General features: G+C 38.2%; 1 protein-coding gene across 1 annotated transcript in view; it reads left to right on the top strand.

The window, feature by feature from the left end:
- Nucleotides 1-20,030, top strand: part of CRISPLD2 (cysteine rich secretory protein LCCL domain containing 2) — an 86,812-nt gene extending 66,782 nt beyond the window's left edge. The window contains exons 14-15 of the mRNA XM_074201905.1: nt 6,397-6,530; nt 17,163-20,030. Of these exons, the coding sequence (XP_074058006.1) occupies nt 6,397-6,530; nt 17,163-17,217 (189 nt within the window). The 3' untranslated portion in view covers nt 17,218-20,030. The remainder of the gene's footprint in view (nt 1-6,396; nt 6,531-17,162) is intronic.
- Nucleotides 20,031-25,810: the final 5,780 nt, after the last annotated feature.

Raw genomic sequence — 25,810 nt, 5'->3', positions numbered from 1 at the left:
CCAACCCTGGAGTCAGGAGTACCTGAGTTCAAGTCTGACCTCAGACACTTAATAATTACCTAGCTGTGTGGCCTTGGGCAAGACACTTAACCCCATTTGCCTTGCAAAAAAAAACCCCTAAAAAAAGAGTAGAATGGCTCAATGGAAAGAGTACTGAACTTGAAGTCTAGAAGGCTTGACTTTGACTCCTCTCTCGGTCTTTTCCTGCTATCCTTTTCAGAACCTCCATTGCATTATCTATGAAATGAGTATGACACCTGTCATCCCTGCTTCACAGGTTGTTGTGAATCTCAAACTAGATCCCATCTTTGCATTTAGCAAAACCTGAAGCACTCTAGATATTATCTACATTATTTTAGAGAAAACAAGTCTATGCAGTGACATGGCATGATGCAAACAAAAATAACTCTTGATTGGATTTATGGACTTCTTTGTAGTGTGTGTGTGTGTGTGTGTGTGTGTGTGTGTGCATGTGTTTATGTGTGTTTTGTGTATAAGGGAGATCACATTATTATAAATCTGATATTTGGAAGTCAGGTGAAGAGGCCAAGCATAATATAATTTTTAAAAAAGTATATAAAAATTAGCTGTTTAATTATAATAAATAGCATTTAAAAATATTTTAAGGTTTGCAAAGAACTTTGCATCTCATTTTATCCTCCAAATAACCCTGGGTGGTAGGTGTTATTTTTAGACCCATATTATTCCAGAGGAGGAAGCTGAGGAAGACCATGGTTAAGTGACTTTCCCAAGTCATCCAGTTAGTAGATATCTGAGTTAGGATGTTAGGATTCAAACTCAGACCTTGTTGAGCCTGTTCTACTGCCCTATCCCTTGCATCATCAAGCTACTTCTCAGGACTGTTTCAGTATCCTTTGGACATTCTAGATTTTTTTGATAACTTAGTGAATAGAGGGTTCTTTACTAGATAAAGGAAAGTTCTTGTATTCACCAAAGACAACAAGAGAGGAAAATAGATTACCTTGTGCCAAGAGGGATTTCAGTTGACGCTTGACTCACAGACTTAACAGAACTGAGAAAAGCTTGATTGTATAGTAAGTAATGTTGGGTTGTCTTCATTATTTGCCAATTTTAAAGTAAAGGATAGATAGGAATTTATCTACCTACATTCCAAGTATTGGGTTAAAGACCTAAATCCCTTCCCATACTAAGATTCTGTAGCATGAGTACTTTTGGGAATGACCACATATTTAGACATTGTTGTTGAGTCAGATGCAGAGCACAACCTGTACCTTTTACAAGGCCTTGCAAGAGGAAGGGTGTGGACGGAAGGAAGGGAGAAAGAGGAAGGGAACACTTTACCCAACCCCAGGGTATCAGTGTGGACCATGAATGGTGCCATCCCCTAAGAGGGGAAGATGTGCGGATGGGTGTGATGTTGAATCATCATGATGGGACTGGCTGTGAAGAGGGAAAACTCACAATTCATCAGTGTTCAGGAACCCTCAGGGAATGGGAGGGCAAGAGAACACCTCCGTGGGCGTGAAATGAAAAGCAGTTCATCTCTTGGCAAACCTCAGTAGTTCATTGCCAATTGGAGGAATTTCCAGTAGATGGGAGTTTGCAATAACTTAGATTTTTATCACTGGTATAAGGACACCCCTCTGATGATTCCTAATGGAGTAATTCTGGGAATATGAACTAAGCATTGAACTTATGGAGACACAAAAATGTTAGACCAGTCTTGTAAATAAGAACAGATATCTTTGCAATTCCAGAAATGATAGACTATTAGAAGAAAAAGAACCCTAGAGATCATCTAGTCCTTTTTGTTGTTACCATTGTTCAGTCATGTCTGACTCTTCATGACCCCATTTGGGTTTCTTGGCAAAGATCTGTGAGTGGTTTACTATTTCCTTCTCCAGCTCATTTTCCACATGAGGAGACCAACCAGGTTATGTGACTTGCCCAGACAATAAGTGTCTGAGGCTGGATTTGATTTTTAAAAGATTAATCTTCCTGTCTTCATGCTCTACCCACTATACCATTTAGCCCTACCCTATCCTCTTACATATGAAGCAAGTGAGGTCAGGAGGGAAGTTAAAGTTCACTCAGCTAAGTTAGTGATAAACTAGGGACAAGAACCTAAGACTCTTGACCCCCATCCTAGTCCTTTTCTAAGTCCACACAAAATTGCAATGATCAGAATTACCCATTCTAGTCAACACGTATCTGAAAGTAACTTTTAGATCATCATTTAATCATAAGGAGATGTGATAATTGTCTTCAAGTGTTAGGAAGAAGGGCAGCCACATGGGACCTAAGTTAGACCTGATTTCTCCAAAAGAAGAAATGGCAATAATGGGGGGAAGTTGTAGAAAAGCAGATTTAGACTCTATATTAGGAAGCTCCTCTTTACAGTCAGGGCTATGCCCAAGAGGCACAGGCTTTCCAAAGAAGCCCAGTCTGCTTCAAGTGGTTAGTGGCTCCCCTACAATGGCGATCAAGATTGACCATCTCTCATCGGAGATTTGGTAGAAGGGATTCCTGTTCAGTTATAGATTAGAATAGATGACCTTGGAGATATATTCCAGTTCTGAGATTTTGTGATACTATCTCTTTGAGTTGGACCTGAATCTGTTGTTTTGGTTGTTAATGAAGATGTTAGCACATGGTTAAAAGCAATTAATCAGTCAACATGTGTTCATCACTGTGCTGTCATACACTGAGGATTTAAGTTGGAAAAGACATTTGCCTGTAAGTTATACTAGTTAAAAGGTTTGAAAAGTATGGTACATGTGAAATCCTTATAACAGCCCTGTGAGATAACTACTATTATTCCCATTTTACATATGAGGAAACTGAGACAGGAAGTATCTGGCATAGGTCTCAAGCCCAGATCTCCCTGAACCAATCCCCTGAGCTCTATCCTTTACACCAATTCTACTCATCTTATTCAAAGAGAAGAGGGAATCTGTTTCCTAGCTGGTGGGAGCCTAGCTATCTATCTCTCAATAGAAATCTTCCATCTTGAAGAAAAAATGATAGAAGTGTGGGCAGGAAGCCAGTTCTTTGTGATGAAGCACTTTATTGTGCACTCAGTACAATAACAGCCTGTTCCCAGAGAGGATTTTTTGTTTGGAAGGAGGAGGGAGTGATTATCCATCCGGCTTCTCTGACAGCAGGAATGGAAAGAAAGAAAGGAGGGAGAGAGGGAGGGAGAATCCAGGCTTCGAGGTATATTGCAGCATTGGAATCAGGAATGGGGGTCTGGAAAAACTAACTTTAAATGAATATTTTGAGAAATCCCTTGAGGACAGCTTAATTTCACACATTAACTTCTTAGATTTATAGATTTCCCATTGCCTTCAAAGGTCTTTGTGAAGTAAGCCTTCCAGACAAAACGTTCTCTTGCAGTGTTGATCATAAGAGGCAAAATCAAATTGGCAATAGGGGCTGTTAAGAGCTGCCAAACCAAGAGTACAGCAAAACCCAAGGAGTAAATACATTTGAGACCAGGGAAACCTCCCAGGATCGACGTAAGAAGGACAGGGAGGCTGCCTAAACAACTTTTGAAACTCAGAAAGTTTGATACATTAACTCTGAATAATCACTTTTCCCTGAACAAATCACTCCATCTCTCTGCCTCAGTTTCCTCACCTGTAAAATGGATTAATTGTAGAACCTACCTCCTAGAGTTGTTTTAACAATCAAATGAGATAATAATCGTAAAATACTTAAGTATAATGGTTGGTCCATAGTAGACACTATTGATTGACTGCCAGACAGAGCAGCCATCAATTAAAGAAGCAAACTATCAGATGGATAATAGAATGGTCAAGACAGGATTATTTCTGTTAATGGTTCTCAGGCTCTTTCCATTTATTACACTGTCATTCTTTGCCAGAGGAATGGGGCACAGCAAGGGAGTGTTGGGATACTCCCCTGGTGATTGTTAATTCCAAACACTTTGTTGAAATACCTAGACAAAGTATGTCCAGACATAAATAGCTTCTGAAAGCTACCCATTAACATAAGTACCTGGGTCAACCTTTTGGTTGACATGGATTGTTCAAACTTGTCACCCGGTTAACAAGTATTTGTATCCAAACCCAGGTCAACTGACTACAATGCTCTTTCCTCATAGAGACCTCTCCTCTTGCTACTTCCTAATAAGGTAGACAAGCTGAGTTTGAGAGATTATGTGTTTATTGCCAATTAGAAATGTAGAAACACTACTAAAATATGTTTTCCTATGAGTTTCCAGATAAATGAAACTGTTCAGCCCATAAATGGATGGTTATGTTAGACAACATGGCAGACTCATGCCAGAGGTCAACATAGACTATGAGCTCCTATAAAATAAGGAGAAAGAGGAGTTGTGGGGAGATTAGCAAATGCACAGTTCTGACCTTGTTTGGATCTGTTTTCTCTTGTATGAATTATGGCAGTACTGGAAAGCTTAATCTAAGAACTTTTAGGTCATAAATCTATTATCTTGAAACCCTTGGATGCCTTATGTTTGAGAAAAGATGTATAATGATTATTTGGGAGGAGAACAACATGTCGCTTAACCCAGATGGGGCAATATCTAGCAATGTGATCTCCAAATGTACCCCTGATCAGTAATCAAATGCTAAATTAGATATGCTAATATTCTTGTATATTTATTTATACGCTAATATATGCATATTTATTTATAAGTTTAAGCATATGTTACTATACCGTCATTGAAAAGCATACAAATTTTTTAAATGACATAAGGATAAAATTATTAATAGTTTTTCTTCTCATTCAAATGTTATTAATAGTCATCCTTTAATTGAGAGCATTCAAATTGACTATGTCTTCCTATTTTTGAAGATCTTGATTTATAAATTGCTTATCTTCTCAATAAAGGGGGAGGAAAGGAAGGAAGAGATTTTGTAATTCAAAAAACATTTTTAAATGTATGTTAAAAATTTTTTATATGTAATTAGGAAAAAATTAAATACTGTTAAAAAAAGGAAATCTTAATTTAACCCTTCATAATGTGGCCCTTTGAAGGCTCCAAGTTCACTCTATTTTGCTGCTTAAGTTTCATGTTTCAGAACTGAAAAGATATCTTATATTGTATCTAGATCTATATGGAGAAGTGCATCATTGACTGTGCTTGCTTACTAATTCAGGGCTCATTCCACATCCAAGGATTAGGCAAAGGCTTTTGTTGACATTCTGCTAGTCATTTCTAAGAAATTTCTGAGTTTCCCCCTAGATTCCCCAGCCCTCATTTTCACAACCACTGCTCTAGAAAACAGCAGAAACAGAGAATGTGGGGCTTTTAAGGCTAGAAGGGGCCTATATCCTTTGTATATAATGAATGCCTAAGAGAGATTTGCTTGACCTTTGTTTAAATAAATTTACTTAATAATAATAATAATATAATTTACAAATCTCCTGCTATTCTCTCATTTTATCTTCATTGAAAACCTACAATAGGGTATTATTCCTATTTAATCATTGAGGAAGCTAAGGCTTTGAGAAGGCAAGCTGAAAAATATTATGCCTGGAAAAGACCAATTACATTTAAACCTCTTTTTTTATGAGTTGAGAGAACTGAGACCTTAAGAAAGGGAGAAGGTGATATAGTAGAAAGAATGCTGAGTTATTCAAATTGTGACTTTGTCTACATCTTTAGTCTTGGGTAAACCACTTCCCATCTTGGGTCCTCAGTTTCCTTATCTGTAAAATGAAAGGGGGGGGTCAACTCAGCTCTAAATTTGTGATTCCAAGTAAGGTCTCTAGCACACAATTTCTAAGTAATAGGGCTGGGATTTGAACCCAGGTTATCCAGTCATAGTTTAGGGCTCGCTCTACTCTCCAGGACTGTTACCAGAGTCCAGGTTTCCTGATATATTATCCAGGGCATCTTCCAATCCAAAAGGTTGATGATGGTGATGAAATCACTGATACAGAAGTTGCTTGATTTTTGTCCTTCATTATCAAAGATCAAAATGACATCACTAAGTTGGAATCAAGTCACAGTGTTTCCAGCTGTGGTTGATCAAATCAATATGAGCTTGGAATGCTCTACCACAGGTCAATGTAAACACCTGGGGAGGGTATTTTTTAAAAAATTTTTTCTTTATTTAAGGCAATGGGATTAAGTGACTTGCCCAAGGTCACACAGTTGGGCAATTATTAAGTATCTGAGGTCAGACTTGAACTCAGGTCTTCCTGACTCCAGGGTCAGTGTTCTATCCATTTTGCCACCTAGCTGTCCCCTTGGGGTGGGTATTTTAAACTTTAACTGATACAGAAGCCATTGGGTCAACAAGGAATTATTGGGTTCCCAGTAAGGACAGGGCAGAATCTATGAGATTGAATTTGAAATTTTGTATTTGCCTTTTTTTGAGAAATTTCATATCCCTGAATTAATTTCATGTGTCCTTCCAGACTTCGAGTATCTGCAGGACTGCAGTACATGCTGGAGTCATCCAAGATGAAACCGGGGGTTACGTGGATGTGATGCCTGTGGATAAAAAGAAGATTTATGTTGGCTCACTCAGAAATGGGGTGCAGTCTGAAAGGTAGGCGTGTTCTTCATTGTCATAGAACATTCACAGGGTGCCACCTGACTGAACCAGCCTGGAAATGGGAGCTGGGTCCAAGAGATTGAACGGATGTTTACTTCAGGGTAGTCTGATTCTCCTGGTCCTCTGTTTCTCATTGAGCCAGATGTACTCCTAACACCAGAAACTTCCTGAGACTTTGTTCCAGCAAAGTATTTTACTCCATCCATGTTTGAATCTTCACTGGAAGCTAGCTTTGAAGTAGATTATAACAAACTATAGACTGGACTTTTAGGCTCTTTTAGGCTCATTTCTGTGCCTTTAAACATATGAGAAATGAATTCAGGACTTAAGACCTGGCAGGGACCTTAGGGGTCATCTAGTCATTTTTAGATAAGAGACTCACAAGGTTAAATGACATCCCTAAGGTCACAGAGGTGGTATTTTGCAGAGCTAGGAGGGCTAGAGTCTCAGTTCTTGTGTTTAAATTCATCACATTGGGCTAGCTGGTAATGAGAGCCACTGCTATCCATTGGGTCTGTGCCATGTGGTATAGGGAAAAATAGAATAGTCTGGGAAACTCCTGTTTTGATTTGAGTCCCAACTCTGCCAACTTGGAACAGTTAATAGTACATGAGTAGAGCACTGAATCTGGAGTCAGGAAGAGCTGGGTTCAAATTCAAAAATGGAAACTTCTGTTTGCCTTAGTTTCCTCAACTATAAAATTGATACAATAATAGCACCTGTCTCCCAGGGATGTTGTGAAGATTACATGATAATTTAAAAAGATAAGATAATTATAAATTATATGATAATTTTAAAAGATATAAGTGTAAATTATATGATGATTTTAAAATATAATTATAAATAGTTTAGCACAATGATTAGCACAGAGTAAACCCTATATCAATGATCACTACTACTATCACTAGTATCATTACTATTACTACTACTACTACTACTACTACTGGTCATGAAAGTTGAGTAAATCAGTTCATCTCCTTAAGCCTCGGTTTCCTCATTTGTAAAATGGAGATGACAATAGTTCAGTCATTTTTTTCCTTGGTACAGTCCTGTGATTTGCCACAAGGTATTCTGAATATCGGAGCTCCCTTCCCTTACTCAGATTGGCAACTTGATTGTAACTTAGACTTTGAGAGCTTCTTGGGGTGTCAATTTGCTAAATAATTTGCTTGTGGTAACATAGATCATTTGTGTCAGAGACTGAACATCTTAAAACCAAGTCTTTTTAATCCTGAGCCAACCTCTGTTTACTATACTATTCTGTTGCCATCATCATCATCATCATCATCATAATCATCACCACTACCATCATCTTTGTTATTATATATTAATAATGTGTAAGTAATGTCAATATAATAATCACCAAGCAATGATTAATTCTTATGATTATATAAAAATCATATATGCATGATTATGTGGCGATTGTAAAATTAAATAATGCAGCTAATATAATTAGTTCTTATCAGATATCATGAACAATTAGAATCAATTACTAAATGATATCAATATATTATTCCTTCAATATAAATAAATCAATATTGATATGACATTAGTATGAATTATTAATATCAATAACAACAGTAGCTAGCATTTCTATAGAACTCCAGTGTTTGCAAGCATTTTAATAAATTTCTCATTTGGTCCATGCAGTATTCCTATGAGGTGCCATTGTCATCTCCATTTTACAGATGACGAACTTGAAGCTAAGAGATGTTAAATGTCTTTCCCAGGATCACCCAGATAGTAAGCTTCAGACAAGGTTGGAACTTAAGTCCTAACTCCAAGCTCAGTGCTCTCCCAACAGTTCCATGTCATTGGCCAAGTACATGTGTCATGTAATTGTAGGCTATTATTGTTATCATCATCCACTAGTGTGTCTCTCTTTTTCACATAATAACTTTCATTTGGAAATGCTTAATGAAGGGAAATTCCATTGACTTAACGGGAGGGAAATGAGGCAGCTGATTAAGTGGAATTTCCTGTCTAGTGGAAAAAGAAAACCCCAGATATCAATTCTTGGAGGTCCTTCTTTTTTTTCCCTTTAAAAGAAAACAATGTTTTGGAGCAAGGTTTTGTGGGTTATACTTTGTTCTCTTTGCCGGCCTCTACTTGCGTGAATATTACATATGCTGCCCGATTGGATAGAGAACAGCACATTGTAGCACATTGTTAGCAGAAGTTTCCTAGCTGAGCATCTCAGGAGGGAGGAGAATTTAAACATCTCCTTTACTCAACCTTCCCAGCTTGGTGCTAGGGAGCCTGGCGGGAGATGAAAGGGTGAGGTTCCCAGAATTCAGCCTTGAAAGATTTACAGTTTATTGTCGGGGAGGGTTGTTGTTGCTAAATAGCTTGATGACTAGAAAGTACTTTGCATTTGCTTTACTGAGCACCTTATCTCATTTGATCATCACAAAGAATCTGGTGAGGTTGTTCCTGTTGGCATCCCTGGTTAATTGCAGTTAAGAGGATCATCCAGTTTGGAAGTCTGAGTCTGGATGGGAACTCTAGTCTTCCCACCTCCAAGTCTAGCTTCCTTCCCACTGCACCACCTCAATGAGGGATTTTCTATTGGGAATTTATGGAAGACCATAGATGATAGTCACACAGGACACAGGAAGTGATGGATAGGTCAAAATCTACATTTTGGAGGAAATATTGCACTGATAAGATCACAGGTACATTTAAGTCCTGTGGTGGTTTTGCTCTCCTTTCTTTGGGTCTTAGATGTAGCTCTCCATAAAAGCGGATTCTTTCAACTTGAGCATAAGTGGTGTTCTAGAAAAGATATTAGGCTTGTATTTGGAGAACCTATGACCCACCAGACTTACTACTTTTATGCAGGAAACTTCATGTCTTTTATTTTCAAGGCTCTGGGGTTCAGTGGCTTGCCCAAGGGCACAGAGCTAAGTGAGTATTAAGTGTCTGAGGGTGGATTTGAATTTAGGTCCTCCTGACTCCAAGCAAGGTGCTCTATCCACTGAAATGTCATGTCTTTTGGCTGTAGTTTTCTCTTATGCTGAATGGGGAAGGTATTTCTCTGTTAACTCATTCTCAGGGTTGTTTTGAGGAAAGCCCTTAGTGATGTATAGTGTTGTAATTTTTCTAAAGCCCCACAACTTCAGTCAGCTGCCAAAAGAAATTATTCTCTTCCCTGAGGTGCAATATTTTAAGTGCTCATTCCCCAATACTTACTTTTCATAGTAATAGGGCATAGAGGAAAGAGCATTGTATTGGGAGTCAGGAACCCTGAAATCTGCTCCCTGGTGGGCTATAAGACAGCTGTGGGATAAATCATTCCACCTTTCCAGGTCTCAGTTCCCTGTCTATAAAACGAGATGACTGAATTAGATGATGAAAAGAGGTCATGTTTTTGTAATGCTTTGGGGGGAGGGGTATTTCTTAAAATTTTAGCTGTGAAATATGAGGTCCAAGCATTATCCCCATTTTAGAGATAACAGATAAGGAATAGAGCATTTGGGAAAGCTCAAAAACCAATTAGATCTGAAATGGCAACTGTGAACTCTTTGTGAGTCTGACTTTCTTACTTACAAAAATAGATCATTAGAAAACAAAATTCTTGCAATTAAATGTTTATAGCCAAAAGACAATTAAGATTAAAACAAACTAAAATGAATTTCACTGTTCTTCGTTCTTCGGCAATTTCCTTTATATATATATATATATATATATATATATATATATATATATATATATATATATATATATATATATATATATATATATATATATATATTGCTACTTACAGGCAAAATGATAATAAGAGTAGAAAATAAGTATTATTATATTATTATCAGTGCTTCCAGAAGGCCCATCCACTATGGCCATTGGAGAAGACATTCCCAGTAGATTCATTATGGAAATGAATTTCCACAAAGGGGATTCTAGGGTCTCTCTCTGAGCACCATAGAGTTTGAGAAATGGAGAACAGAACTAAAATCTGAAGAAATGAGTTAATATAATTAGTAAAAAATTATCAATAAAATTAATTGAAAAGCTTTTCCAGAGCCACATAGGGAGTATATAAAGCAAAGACAGAGAATGAACTCTGGCTCCCTGAGCCCAAATGCAGTGTATTTGCTACTATGCCAAAAATATTCTTCTGCCATCTTTGGAATTTCTATAGCCCTAATGGAAGGAGGAGACCTAGTTGGTTTTAAGTAATGTTCAACATTTGCAAGAAATTGTTCCCTGAAAAATAGTTTCTAAAATGAAGTTGCTTTGATAATGGAGCCAAAGTTAGGACTATTAGCTGAAATGTATTTTCAGTCTTTTTTTTAAAGATTCCCCAAGTTAAAAAGTACAATTTTATTTTTACTGGGACCTACATAGGTTTAAAGGTCTCTCATGAGGGAATTTGTGTACATGTTGGCAGCAGAATACCAGTTTTTCAGGATGAGTCCCTGCCCTGGGACCTCCATTCCCACAATCTGGGAACTGACTGAAGATATTTCTCAGCCCTTTTTTCCCAGAATGGTAGAATTCTGCAGAGGTCCATTTTGAAAAAGGCACAGTAGATGATCCTAACGGTGTCTCTATTGACTTTTTCCCCTGAAGCCCTATGAACTGATTTCTTTTGTCATGATACCCTGCTGGAAGAGCAAACTGGTCATTTCACCTCCACCCCAATCCTGGAGATTCAAGTAACATTGTATTAGAATCATAGGTAGAATCCAAGAAAGTTTTAAAAAGTTGAATCTTAAGGATCAGACAACTCAGGGGTTCTTAACTTTAGGTGTGTCTTGGAGTCCTTCAGCAACAAGCTAGTGAGACCTGTGTACCTCTTCTCAAAATCATATTTCTAAATGCATAAAATAAAATACAAAGGATTGCAAAGGAAACCAATTATATTGAAATATGGTCATCATAATATTCTTTTGAAAGTTTAGCCCCCAAACTAAAGACCCCTGATCTATTACATTTCTCTTTTTTTCCATATCTCCCTTGTACCACTCTTCATCCCATTTTTAGAGACAGAAATTGAGTCTTAAAGAGATACCAACTCCTGTTGATCAGTCTCTGTTTAGCTGTCCCACAGGCAACAAAATTTGTCCAAAGGACTATTTATTATTATTCCTCCAGTCTTCCAAATTTCCTTCTATCTATCAAGTCATCTTTAACTCTTTAACTTTAATTCTTCCATCCTCCTCCCTCTTGGTATAAAATTAATTATCAATTATTTTCCACCTCCACAACATTTTTCACCTCATCCCCTTCTCTCCACTCTTTTAGCCTCCATGGGAGTTTAGACCTTCATAATCTTTTGCCTGAATGATTGGAGGAGACTCCTAGTTATTCTCCTTGTCTCTGCTCCCTCCCCCTTTTCAATGCATCCTCAACAGAACTGCCAAAATAATCTTCCAAAAGCATAGGTCTGACTGAGTCACATCCCTATTTAATACTTATATGGCCATCATGGCCCTGTTCTTTTTTTTTTAATCTCCACCAGATTATTTCTGAAGTCTTTTCTAGCTCTAAATTTTTGCAGCCATCTTTAAAAAACATCCAGTGGCTCTTTTTTTGCATCAGGATCAACCACAAATTCTCCAGTCTAACATTTCAAGACCTCTACAATCTGGTCCTGGCTTACCTTTCTAGTCCTATTGCATTGTATATTCTAGCTAGACTGGCTGCCATCTCAGAACAAAGGCTATCCCTTATGCCTAGAATAAACGAACCTCTTTCTCACCTTTGTATCTGAGACTTCCTAATAAAATCTTATGTTTTTTTAAAAAAGATTTTTTGCATAAAAATCATTTTTAACATTCATTTTTTAAAATTTTGAGTTCCAAATTCTTTCCCTCCTTTCTCATTGAGAAGGCAAGCAATTTGATATAGGTTATACATGTTCAGTCATGCAAAACATATTTCCATATTAGTCATGTTGTGAAAGAAAACACAGACCCAAAAAAGAAAAGCCAAGAAAAATAAAGTTTTAAAAAAGCATGCTTGGATCTGTATTCAGAGTCCGATAGTTCTTTCTCTAGGGATGGATAGCATTTTTCATCAGAAATCCTTCAGAGTTGTGTTGCTGAGAATTAGCTATATCCTCATACAATACTGCTGTCACTGTATAATGGAGAAACCTTTTCTGATCCCTCTCAATGGACAGTGTCCGCTCCTCCCTAAAATACCTTTGGAAAGTAATTGCAAGAAGCGTGAGTGGAGGAGTTAGTGGAATTAAGAAAACGAGGCAATGCTTTAGTTTTGTCTTGAAGTCTTGGATTTCTAAAGGTAGAATTCATCTCAGACCTGTGGCCCCACCTGTGTGAATGTAGTGTCAAGGGATGGAAGGGAACATGTAGCAGAGCATTTGAAGTGAAATGAAGAGTATAGAGTATAGACAGGAAGATGGGCGGCTGACTATAAGGCCTTAAATTCCAGGCTGAAGATTCTGTATTTTATCCTAAAGACATGGGAGAATTTTGAGTAGGGGGTGACATGGTCAGATCTGCATCCCTTTTGTTACCAAGTGAGAGCAGACAATGGGGAACCCAGTCACTCAGTATCTCCAGTGAATATTAAAATAGTACTATTTTATTAATATTTATTCAGTATTAATTATAATATTGTGCTGCTATTACATATTTAATATTATTAAACTATTTTGATATTTGTCATATTGATAATCTCAGGAGAATGAGGTCGAGATCCCTAGGCATTTCAGAAAGATAAGTTGAGAGTATTTATTTTTTCAGACTTTGAGGGTTTTTTCCCTCCCTGAAGTTGGGGTCAGAGGGTAAGAGGAAGGAGAATTCTGAGTAAGTCAGCAGAGTAGTAAGTATCCTTGTTCCAGAAAAACTTGGAGGGGAGGGGCTGCATCCAGAGTCCCCTCCTTTACTGGCAGCAAAGCCGAAGGGCTAGCCACAGATTAAGTGTGTGTCAGAGAGCTCTGTCTTGGATCTTGGCTTCACCTTGGGTTTCAATCACTCTGTGTACTCCAGTCTGATGTATTAAAAAGTTCATTTCCAGGGTAGCCAAAAGCATGAAACTGGGCTGCAGCAGGAGTGGGAGGAGGAGAAGACAAATAGGAGAGGGGTAGAAGTAGCAAAAAGAAGCTTTTCTCTTAGAATTACAGAGTATTAGAGAGGGGAAGCAACTTGTACCTTCATAGGATTTAGAGCTAGACTAGAGGCTCTTAACCTGGGCTCCACCAACCCCAAAGGAGGTGGCAAATAGATTTCATATGATGTATGAATGTGTACGTGTGGGTTTGGGTTTTTTAAAAAAATTATACCTGTGTTTTTAGAACATAGGTTTCTTTTGTAACACTATGCATTTCATTTTATGTCTTTTCAAAAACCTGATTCTGAGTGGGAGAGTTTCATAAGTTTTACCAGTCTGGCAAAGGAGTCCAGGTCACCAAAAAAAACTAAAAAGCCCCTGATATCTAGACCAACTCCCCAATTTGATGAATGAGAGAATTGAGATTTGGGGGTAGAATAAGAGAGCAAGATAGGATTTTCTGCTGGACAGACCTTAGAGACCACCTAGTTGAACACCTTTCTTATATAGGTGGGCAAAATGAAGCCTCCAAGAGAGGCAAAGGGTTCAAGGTAACAGCTGAGATGCAAACTCATGGCCCCTGATTTCCCTTATTCCTGGCAAGGTCATCAAGGGAAGACTAACAGTCCACTGGGAGTGCTATAGGGGGGCTTCTTATTCAGGTATGGGCTGGACCACATGGCCTGGGTGGGCTCTTCCTGCTCTGACATTCTGTCCCTCCAAATCCGGGGCTTTAGTTTCTTAGGTCTCTAGTTTCTTAGTTTCTTAGGTCTCTAGTTTCTTAGTTTCCAAAACTGTCATATCATTCCACCACACTGCCTCTGCCTCTTCAGAATTCAACTGCAAATCCATTCCACATGCTTTGTTTGCTTCCTGTGCCCCATCATTAAAGCCCTTTCTAGCCTCTGCAGACCTGTTTGTCAATCAGACTGCCTGGCCTTCCCCGATTTGACAGTGACAAGTACCAGGTGAAGGAAGAAGCTGGCAAGAACTCCACAGCCTGAGGGAGAAAGAAGCAGAGGGGGCAGCAGAAGGGCCAGCTCACTGCTGGCCACCAGACTTGTTTTCAGTGTAGAGTCCTATCAAAGTATTAAGTTAAAAGAAAATAACTTAATGAGCCTGACCTAGATTCAATCCCTGAAGCGTTCACAAAGTGCATTCAATCTGCCAGTTGTTCCACCAGGCATGCCTGCCTCTCCCCTTCAGTCTCTCTCTCCATCTCTCTATCACTCTTTCCATCTCAATCTCTCTGTCTCTCTCTCTCTGTCTCTCTCTCTCTCTGTCTCTCTCTCTCCACCTGTCTGTCTGTCTGTCTGTCTCTCTCTCTATTTATCTCTGTCTCTGTAGCTGTTTCTCTCAATCTCTCTTGTCTGTCTCTGTCTTTCCTTCTCGCCTCCTCTCCTCTCTTCTCTCTTCTCTCCCTCTCTTCCCCCCTCGTCTGTCTGTCTATCTCTCTCCAAGTCTCTGTCCATATCTTCCTGTCTCTCTCTCTTTCTGTCTCTATCTCTGTCCCTCTCCCTCTCCTCTTTCCCCCTTTCCAGTTGTGGCAATCAAAGCATCCCACAGGTGCAGCTAGGTGACACAGTGAATAGAGCACAGGCCCTGGAGTCAGGAGGACCTGAGTTCAAATTCGGCCCCAGACACTTAATAATTACCTAGCTGTGTGGCCTTGGGAAAGTCACTTAACCCCATTGCCTAACAAAAACAAAACAAAACAAAAAAAAGCATCCCACGAAAAAGAGCAGTTGATTGTGTTTCCATAATAGAAAGAAAATTCACAATAATAATGATTAACTGTTGCAGAAACTCTCAAGCAACAGGTTATGCTAAGGACTATGGATTGAAACACAGAACGAGTCTTCCTATATAGATTGCTGTAGCTCCCTTTTTTTTAAGGTTTTTTGCAAGGCAAATGGGGTTAAATGGCTTGCTCAAGGCCACACAGCTAGGTAATTATTAGGTGTCTGAGACCAGATTTGAACCCAGGTACTCCTGACTCCAAGGCCAGTGCTTTATCCACTACGCCACCTAGCCGCCCCCATAGCTCCCTTTTTCAAAGAGACAGTCTCATGCCAGAATGAGCTGTGGTATGGTGATGAGGATGATGAATTCAGAACTGGGATGGGTGGGTTCAGATCTAAGCTTACCTATTTACTACATGTATGACACCAGACAAGTTATGCTATCTTTCTGACCTTTTTGGCCATTGGTGAAGGATGGAAGAAGGACTAAAGGACCCCTAAAGCCTCTTCTGACTGAAGAACCATGCTTCTTATTAACTATTTCAGTTTCAGATGAACAATCCCACTACTACTGCTGTCCTAAAGCACAAGGGGCTTTCTATTGCAAGCTTCTTCCTCTTTAACACATCTTGTCCATCCATTCCAGATGAAGCGCTGATAGTGTGTGTTGCTCTTATTTCTTATGCATAGCTCATATCTATCTGTGGATTAAAACCAACCTTTAGGGACATCTTCATTTTCCTAGCCTGGCATTCTTGCCAACCTTCTTCGTCTCACATGCTTTTCTCTCTAGATGTGCTCATTCCAACCAGAGTGGATTATTAATCATTCTTCAAGGGTCCCCACCAGTGGTGTCCCACTACTTTTCTCACAAAGTTTACTGTAGCTGAAAAGTTTTTTTTTCCCTTGACCCTGCCTCTAACTAGAAATCCTACCCAGTTTCAAGGGCAATTTTAAATTCCACAAATACTACCTCTTCTGTGACCCCCCTGCCAAACTCTATATTTCTAATCCCCCCCTTTTTGAAATCTGGATTACTGAAACCTAGAACTGAAAAGTGATTTATCCAAAGTCATACAGCTGGTTGCTGGCATATCAGGATGCTGTACTTCTCAATGATATTTGTGCCCATTCACAGGATCATAGATCTGGGATTATATAGGATTCCAGAGGTCAGATAGCCAAAGTCCCTCATTTTAACTTACTGATTCACATCAGAAAAATGTCTTATAACTAGACGATGATATGGAGTTGGATTGAGTTTGTGTATATATATATATATATATATATATATATATATATATATATATATATATATATATATATGTATGTACTGCATTGAGTTTGAACATATATTTATTCATTCATTTACTCACAAACTCAGTTGTGTGTCCAGAGTTAAATCATAGACAAGAGAGCAAGTCCCATTGCATTTGGGAAATTGTGGACTATCCTTGATGATCCCAAGCTGCTCACTGATACAAAAGTTCAACTTTTAATCATTTAATCAATAAACATTTTCTAAGTACTTACCATATTCCAGGGGATACAGAAATAGGGAAAAGACAGTTCCTGTCCTCAAGGAGCTTGCAACCTATGGGAGAATCTTACACTTAAATTAAGTTAAAGTATAATTAAGTTATGCTATATTATTGAAACACCAACATTATTCCTGTGCCTCTCTTCTGATCATGGTCTTTCTATTTTGTTTTGTAGTTATTGAATTAACTCCCTGCAGGTTTGGAACCATGTCTTCTTTTTCCTAACTATCTCTCCTGACACAGTGCATTGAAAATAAGCTCTATATAAATGACTGGGCAATGAATTGGGTCAATAATCCAATCCTTCTATTATTTTGCAGTTTGAGGACCCCTCGAGATGGAAAGGCTTTCCGGATCTTTGCAGTGAAACAGTAAACTTCCACAGCCAAGGAAGAAGGGATCTTCTTCACAAGAGTGCCATGATTTTTGTTTTTATTTTTGTTTTTGTTCGTTTGTCTTTTTTTATATAAATTGTGAGCGTTGGAAAATTTAATGGCCTTTGATATGACATCCAGGCTGACTGAACCTTTCCTTTCCCATTCATCATCTTGGGAAAGAACACCACCTCATCTCATTGGGGAGCAGCATTCTCCAGCAAGGCTTTCAAAGACAGGCTATCTTTGGTCTGAGGCAGGTGTGCTGAGATCCACTGACCAAAGTCCTGGTGCCAATTCATGTAGGGAAGAAAAGGTTACCTGAGATGAACAGAGCTTTTTTTAAAAAAAACTATTCTGGGGTGCGTGTGCGTGTGTGTGTGTGTGTGTGTGTGTGTGTGTGTGTGTGTGTGTGTTCAGAGAAAGAGGGCTTTAAACTCTTTGGAGAAGAAATGATTTTGACTGGAAAAGGCTCGGTTACAGAATGGATTGGAGGGAAAGTATATTAGGTGATGGGCGCATAGAATTTAGTCAAGAGGGTTGGATGGTAGAAGATGTAAAATAATAAAAACCATCCTTAATAATAAAGAAACATGGGTTTAATGTTTGCTGGTCAGACAATTTATAGGAAATGAGAGGACTGGGGGAGGGGGGGAAATAGAAAATAAGGGAATGAATCTCCTGTCCTGGCACATCTCCAAGTTAATGGGCCCCAACTGGTCATTGGTTTTTAATAACCAAATGAAATTTTATACACAGCAGTGCTGGTTTTATCTAAGCAGCAACTTATAAGATTAATGTTCTTGTCATTCATTACATTCATTCATAGCACCTTTTTTTAATCCCAATTTCTGGTGTAGTTTGGGGACTCATGGACTAGAATCTTTACTAGCCCATATGATATGCAAGAATATAGGTTTTTATTGTTCGTGTGTCCTTGCTTGAAAGTGAATTTTTATTTAATCCTTGGTTCCATAGAGTTTAAGAACATGCCCAAAGTTGTGTGTGTATGTATATATATATATATATATGTATATGTATATGTGTGTGTGTATATAGAAAACACATACACACATTCTCTCTATATATATTTATATCCACATTTACACATAACATCATCCTTAGGGCATAAAAATCCCCTTTTATGAATTACTTTCTAAAAGGATGACCTATTTTTTTCTTTCTTAAATATTACTGAGATTTGGCTCCCTTCAAGTTCAGCACTGTTCTTTGGTGCACATTTTTCTCTGTGGTTAGCAAGATTTGGAGAGGGACAGTCTTGTGGTTATGAAGCTGCCCCTAGGTTTTATGACAACCGTAGAATGTAACACATGAGTATCATTTCTCTTCCTGTTATTGTGGAACTGTAGTTTCCAAATGTTCCAAGGCTCCAAAGAGCCCTGTGTTGTTTGGGTCATGCTTGGGATTGTTTTTTTTTTCATCTCAGTTCCTCATGAGCTTGTAACAAAACTGCATAATAAAGATACACATATTAGAAATTCATTTTGTAGGATGGTTAAAAAAAAGAGATTGTTATTTTTTCCAATTGTTGGTTTCAAATTTAATTTTGTTTTCCTGAGACTAGCATCAAGTTAAAAATCTAAGCTGGTTCACACATTATCAAGAAATTAAGCATGGGAGATCTATCAACCTTGGGAATAAGGCAAAATTACCTTTGTGCATGCCGATTTCTACAGCATTTGAAGACAGGTAGACTTTAGCTTTAGATAGCAAGAAAGCAATTAAACTTGTAGCTAGACAGATGCTAAAAACTAGTTGGAACCTATTTTGCTTAATTAAGTGTCTGCTTGGAGTTATTCATAAGCATTTATGTGAAAGACTTCATTATCCCAATGTTCATGTGTTCATTCATCCACTCAACATTTATTAAGCCTTTACTGTATGCAAAGAGGAGTGCTAGACACTTACATTTTGTATGAAAGGTGCCAAGTATCTGGATATTTGGCAGCCTCTGGCTGTCTAGAGTTGAAATGACAGAACTGTTCACTTTTTAATGAGATATTTATGACTGTGTTGTACAAGTCAATGAGATTCCTTTTTTCAGTAAATAACAGACTAACAGTCCAGTGAAAGCTGGGTGTATGTCACCAGCAAGCATCTTGCTATTAAGTAGATATCAGAAAACCTTTTCATATACTTAAGTGTCTTGTATACACCATTTGAACATAAAGTATTGGTGCTCTATAAAAGCCATATCTTCCCTTCTAACAATGTAAAATCAACTTGACCAGAACCAGAAATCCCTGGTTTGATTTTTTTTGAAACTGGAATAATTTTCATTTGTAATCGCTGGTCTTTTTAATTGATAGCATGCCACAATTAAACCACAATCCCATTGGACAAGGGCCATCTGTAAATTCATGTTTTGCCTTGGGCCATACATGTTATTAGAAATTGATGTTTAATAATAGAAGAAGCAAACATAGGATCCAGTTATTTCGTGTCTCCTTTTCCCCAATAAAATACTTATCATCATTTTCTTGGATTGTTGACTTTCACCTTGTTCTTAAATCTGTATTGTGTTTAATAATATTATCTGTGGGCCACATCTACCTGCAGTTTATATATGTGCTTTTTTCTATGAAAAATTGATGTATTTTTACTATTTCCTATGTACAAAAGTTTATTGTAAATTTTTTTGTATGTGCTTTGCATGAACAAGGGGCCATACTTTGTTTTTTTTTTATTCTAGTTTTTTTCCTAAAATTTCTGTAAAATATTATCTTTGAGGAGTTTGGACAATTTGTGAAATAAAAAAAAATGTTAAACCCCAAATGGGTCCTCCTAGCTATATCATTTTTTTTCTGATAAAAAACAATGTGGTTTTATAGAAAGAGCAATGGATTTGGGGTCTGAAGTCCTGCCTTGACCACAAAGGGCCTGTAGAAGAGTCACTTTACAGGGGGTCTTTGCCCTATTTTCATGGACATCTTGTGGAAAAGCAACAAAATCTCATTAACCTGATGTTCACTAGGCAACTCAACATTTAAAAACACTCGAACTTTGTAAGTTGATTTTATGGGATTTTTGAAGGAGATATTCTAGATGTGGGCTATTGTTGCTATTAACTGTAACTGGATATGATTGACTTGTAAATCTGGGTTTTAGAAAAGGGAGGACAGAGCACAGAATATAGGACTTGGAGTCAGAAAGACTCATCTTCATGAGTTCAAATCTGGCCTCAGACCACTATATGACCCAGACAAGTCACTTTACCTTATTTGCCTCAGTTTCCTCATATGTAAAATGAATACAAAAGTCAAGCCACTCCAGTGTTCCTGCTCAGAAAACCCCATACATAACTGAAAAACCACTGAACAATAACAAGGAATCTGAACCTAGTCTTCTAGGAGACCAGCTCCAACTCCACTACGGTGTCTGACATAGAGTAGGTCCTTGCCTTTACCCTGCTGTCTTGACTCCACACCCCACTGTTCTTAACAAATACTTGTCAACTCTCTTCTACATGACAATAACCCTTCCCAAATGTAGAAAACATAGCTTCCTTATCTCTAGATTTTACAGGTTTTCCTTCCTTCCAGTTGGTGGCAGCTTTCCTGCACTGACATGATCTCAGCGAATTGCTTTGTTTTTCAATTTAGGTTTCTCCATCCATAAAGTAGGAAGGCGGAATCCACGCTAGGAGTTCAAGATTCATGTTGAATTTGGGGGAAAAGCCTCAGGGAATAAGAGCCTGGCCTCAGGAAATTCCCTCAGACTATTTTTTGAAGATGATTTTTTTTCCCCCTTTTAATTCATTTCAACAAACAAAGAGTTTTGATTCTGTACAAAGCACTGTGCTAGACGTAAAAACAGCCCTTGCCCTGAGTGGATTAAAATCTATTAGGAGTCTATTAAATATAATAATAAATAATAAATATTATTTCTATAAACAATTAAATAAATAAATAAATAAATAATAAAAATAAAATCTATTAATGGATTAAAATCTATAAAGGGTCTGGTATGATGGAGGCAAAGGAGGTACCATAGGAAAATTGTGGGAGAATGCTCTCATGCTTAGTTGGGGGAACCAGGAGCAGATGATGCCAGAAGTGAGCTTAAATGATTTTGACAAATGGAAATGAAAAGGTGATACTGTTGAGGCACGGTCTGCACAAATGCAGGGAAGTGGCTAAGACTTGAAAACATCTAATCAAGGCAAATCAATAAGCATTTATTAAAGTCTTGTTCTATGTCAGACACTGCACATTGGCAGCCATGTGCATGATAGATTGGAGGAGGGGAGAGACTTGAAGTAAGACCAATTGGTGGGCTATTGCTATACTCCAGACAAGGTGATGAGAGCCTACGCCAATGTGATGGCAATATCAGGGGAGAGAAGGGGGTATAAATGAGAGATGGTATGATGGTAAAATCAGCAAACCTTGTCAACAATATGTGTATGGGGGAGAGAGAATGAGGTGTCTCATGAGGATGACTGTAAGAATGGTGCCACCCTCAACAGAAACAGGGATGTTTGGAAGAAGGAAGGGTTTAGAGGGAGGGGTAGTAAGTTAAATTTTGAACATGCTGAGTTTAAAATGTCTACTGGCCATCTGGTTGCAGATGTTCAGTAAGTAATTGGAGATTCAAAACTGCAGATCAGGGGAAAGGTTAGGACTGGATAAATGAATATTCTGAGAATCATCTGAGCTGATGAAAATGCCAGGTAAAATACTACATAGGAAAAAGAGAAGAAGCTGAGTCTTGGAGGATACCCACAGTTAGTGGGCATCACCTAAAAGAAGATCCAACAAAGGAGATGGAGTTTTTAGAAATTTGTTCTTCAGAGCTCTGAGAAATCGCACCTTTCTTCACGGCTTTTTTTCTGAATTAGCAAAATATCACAAAAGTCAGCAAATTGATTACTTTGACTAGTCTCAGAAGAGAGAGTTCATTAGAAGACAGAATATCTTTTGAATAACCTGTCACTCAGTATGAACATGAATCCCATCATACTATTCATGCATTCCAGTTAAGGCAAAAGAACTCCATACAAATAGATATTAATTGAGTATCTATTATGACTAAGGTATCATGCTAGGCACTTTTGGCTAACAAATGAGATACAATCCCTCCCTTCGAGGAGGATGATATAGTCTAGGAATAGACTGGAAGAGAGAAACTACACCACTATAAAAATGGTTATAATATGTGGTAAAATTATATCATCTGAAGTAGACGTTCTATGGTATGGGGTGGGGGATTTCAAAAAGAGAGAGATTATAATTTTGGGAAGGGGGGAAAATTCAAGAAAGGCTTTACAGAAGAGCTGCTATCTAAGCTAGATTTTGTAGGAGGTAGGGTGAGATGCCCAACAGGTAAAGCTGGGTTGGGGGAAAGAGAGAAGTAAAGTAGGTATTTAAAGGTATCTTAACAGCAAAGATTAAATAGAATGGGGATTGGTTTTGTTGTCCAGTAGACATTTTAAACTCAACATATTCAAAATTTAACTTACTATCCCTCCCTCCAAACCCTTCCTTCTTCCAAACATCCCTGTTTCTGTTGAGGGTGGCACCATTCTTACAGTCATCCTCATGAGACACCTCATTCTCTCTCCCCCATACACATATTGTTGACAAGGTCTGCTGATTTTACCATCATACCATCTCTCATTTATACCCCCTTCTCTCCCCTGATACTGCCATCACATTGGTGTAGGCTCTCATCACCTTGTCTGGAATATTGCAATAGCCCATCAATTGGTCTTACTACAAGTCTCTCCCCTCCTCCAGTCTATCAGACACATGGCTGCCAAAGTACACAGTGTCTGATATAGAGCAAGACTTTGATAAATGCTTATTGATTTGCCTTGATTAGATGTTCTCAAGTCTTAGTCACTTCCCTGCATTTGTGCAGACCACTCCTCAACATGGAGTCCAGTTTAACTAAAGTTTACAGTACATGCAAAGTAGTAATAGGAGATAGTTTGGAAAGAGAAGCCAAAATAATAGTATTTTGACTTCATTCTGCAAACATGATGTGTTTTAGGAAGGTTAATTTCACAGTGTATGTGGGATGGATTTACCAATGGATTGGGAATAGGATGGGGAAGAAATCAGTTACCAATATATTGAAATAATCCAAGTGAGAAGACTTGAACTGGAATGATGGCAGTGGTCATAGAGTGGGAGTAATACATGTGAGAGAGATTATGACAATAAAGTCAATAGGACTTGGCAGGAGGCAAGGGAGAAGAAGCAAAGATTGATTTGAACAGGTAGGAGATGGTTTTAAAAAAGCAAAGTTGGAAGAATACCTGTAGCTTTGTGAACCAAACAGCTAGGCTTCCTACAAAAATCATAAAATGGTGACTCAAAGAGAATACTTCTATTTTTTTCTATAAAGCTGAACTCTTTTATTAAAACAACTAAAACATAAATATTACCATACCATTTTACAGAAAAAAAGAATATTTGAAAAATAATTTCAAAGCTGTCTCTCTCTCTCTCTCTCTCTCTCTCTCTCTCTCTCTCTCTCTCTCTCTTTCTCTCTCTCTCTCTCCCTCCCTCCCTCCCACCCTGTCTCTACATGTCTGAGGTCAAATTTGAACTCTGATCTTCCTACACCTAGCTGCCCTTTCCCTTCCCTCTCTCTTTATAGCTAATCCTTTACCAAGTCTCTGCTCTAAGTGGAAAGAGTTTCATTAGTCATCTCTTTTTTTTTTTTAGGTTTTTGCAAGGCAAATGGGGTTAAGTGGCTTGCCCAAGGCCACACAGCTAGGTAATTATTAAGTGTCTGAGACCAGATTTGAACCCAGGTACTCCTGACTCCAGGGCTGCTGCTTTATCCACTACACCACCTAGCCGTCCCCCATTAGTCATCCCTTGCCTAGACTTTTGTAATAGTCTTCTAATTGGTGCTCTTGTCTTCGCTTTCTCTCATTTCTAAACCCATCTTCTATCAAACATACTCTTCCAAAGAGACAGGTTTGGTCATGTAACTAGTTTGCTCAGAAGGCATCAATGACTTTCCTAAAGCCTTTAGGTTAAAGTACAAATTACTCAGTTTGGCATTTAAGGCCTTCCACACTTTTTCTCCACCTAATTTTCCAGTCATCTCTCCCACCTCCACCCTCTTCACACAATCTGCCTGGTAAATTTTTTCTGACTCTAGGTTTTATCCCTGCTGCCTCAGATACATTCATACAACCCTAACCATCAGTTTCAGAACACACCTCTTCAATTTGCCATCTCTTTATCTTCCTTCAAGGTTGAGCCCAAGTATTAATTCCTCCATGAAGCTTTCCCTTACTGTCCACAGATCTTGATGTTCTCTCCCTCCTTAAACTATGCTGTTTTTGGTCAACTCTCTTATGTTAACCAACCACATCTCCAGAGAAGTGAAGATGAAATCCTGGGTTTCCACCTTTTTTTTTTTTTAGGTTTTTTTTTTTTTTTGCAAGGCAAACGGGGTTAAGAGGCTTGTCCAAGGCCACACAGCTAGGTCATTATTAAGTGTCTGATACTGAATTTGAACCCAGGTACTCCTGATTCCAGGACCGGTGCTTTATCCACTGTGCCACCTAGCCATCCCAGGGTTTCCACCTTTTAATGGAGGAGAAATAGAGTAGAGGCAAAGCATAAGCATATATTTGGGATGTGGCTAATGTGTGGACTAGTTTTGATATTGCTTGATTTTTCCCATTGATTATATGGGAAGGTTTTTTGAGTGTGGGGAAGGGGAAAATATTACAAGGTAATGATAGCCTCAATGAAGCATTAAAAACAGAGGGAAACAGGATAGCAGCTTTGGAACTAACATTCAATGTATTATATTCTTTTAAAAGAAGAAGTTGTGCATAACTGAGATAATAGCTAATATAGCAATAGTACTTTTAGGATTGAAAAATACAAAAAAAACTAATTTGCTTCTTATGGAAGTCCTGGAAGGTAGTTGCAATTATTCTTCCTATACTACAGATGAAGAAACTGAGTCAGACAGAGGTTAAGTGTTTCATCCAGTGTCACACAGCTAAAAAATGATTGAGGCTACATTTGATCTCAGGTCTTCCTGACTTCATGAAAAGTCTACCTACTCTATCTACTAGACTACTCAGGAATTTTCAATTTATCATAATCCTTTTTTTCTGTTCTTATCAAGGAGTAGAAACAAAAATTAATTTAAAAAAGAATGTAATCTTTTTGAGTACACAGATTGCTTTCATTTTGTCTTCTAATTCTTAGTACCTAATACATTGTAGTTTCATAGATTGAGAGACAGAAGGGACTTAAGAGATTCTATTGCTACCACCATTTGACAGAGGGGGAAACTGAGGCTGAGAGATTTTAAGTGAGTTGTTATAGTCACATGGTTCTTTTTACTCTACCAACTTCTCTCCCATGTGTGTTGAACTGACTGTATTTCTTTGATATAACCCTAGGCTCAAAATTTTTCTTGTTTTCTTTTTTCTTTCTTTTTTTTTAGGTTTTTGCAAGGCAAATGGGGCTAAGTGGCTTGCCCAAGGCCACACAGCTAGGTAATTATTAAGTGTCTGAGGCCAGATTTGAACCCAGGTACTCCTGACTCCAGGGCTGGTGCTTTATCCACTACACCACTAGCTACCCCCC

Source organism: Macrotis lagotis, chromosome 1, assembly GCF_037893015.1.
Source record: "Macrotis lagotis isolate mMagLag1 chromosome 1, bilby.v1.9.chrom.fasta, whole genome shotgun sequence".
NCBI classification, from domain to species: domain Eukaryota; kingdom Metazoa; phylum Chordata; class Mammalia; order Peramelemorphia; family Peramelidae; genus Macrotis; species Macrotis lagotis.
This window is presented reverse-complemented; position numbering and strand designations above follow the sequence as displayed.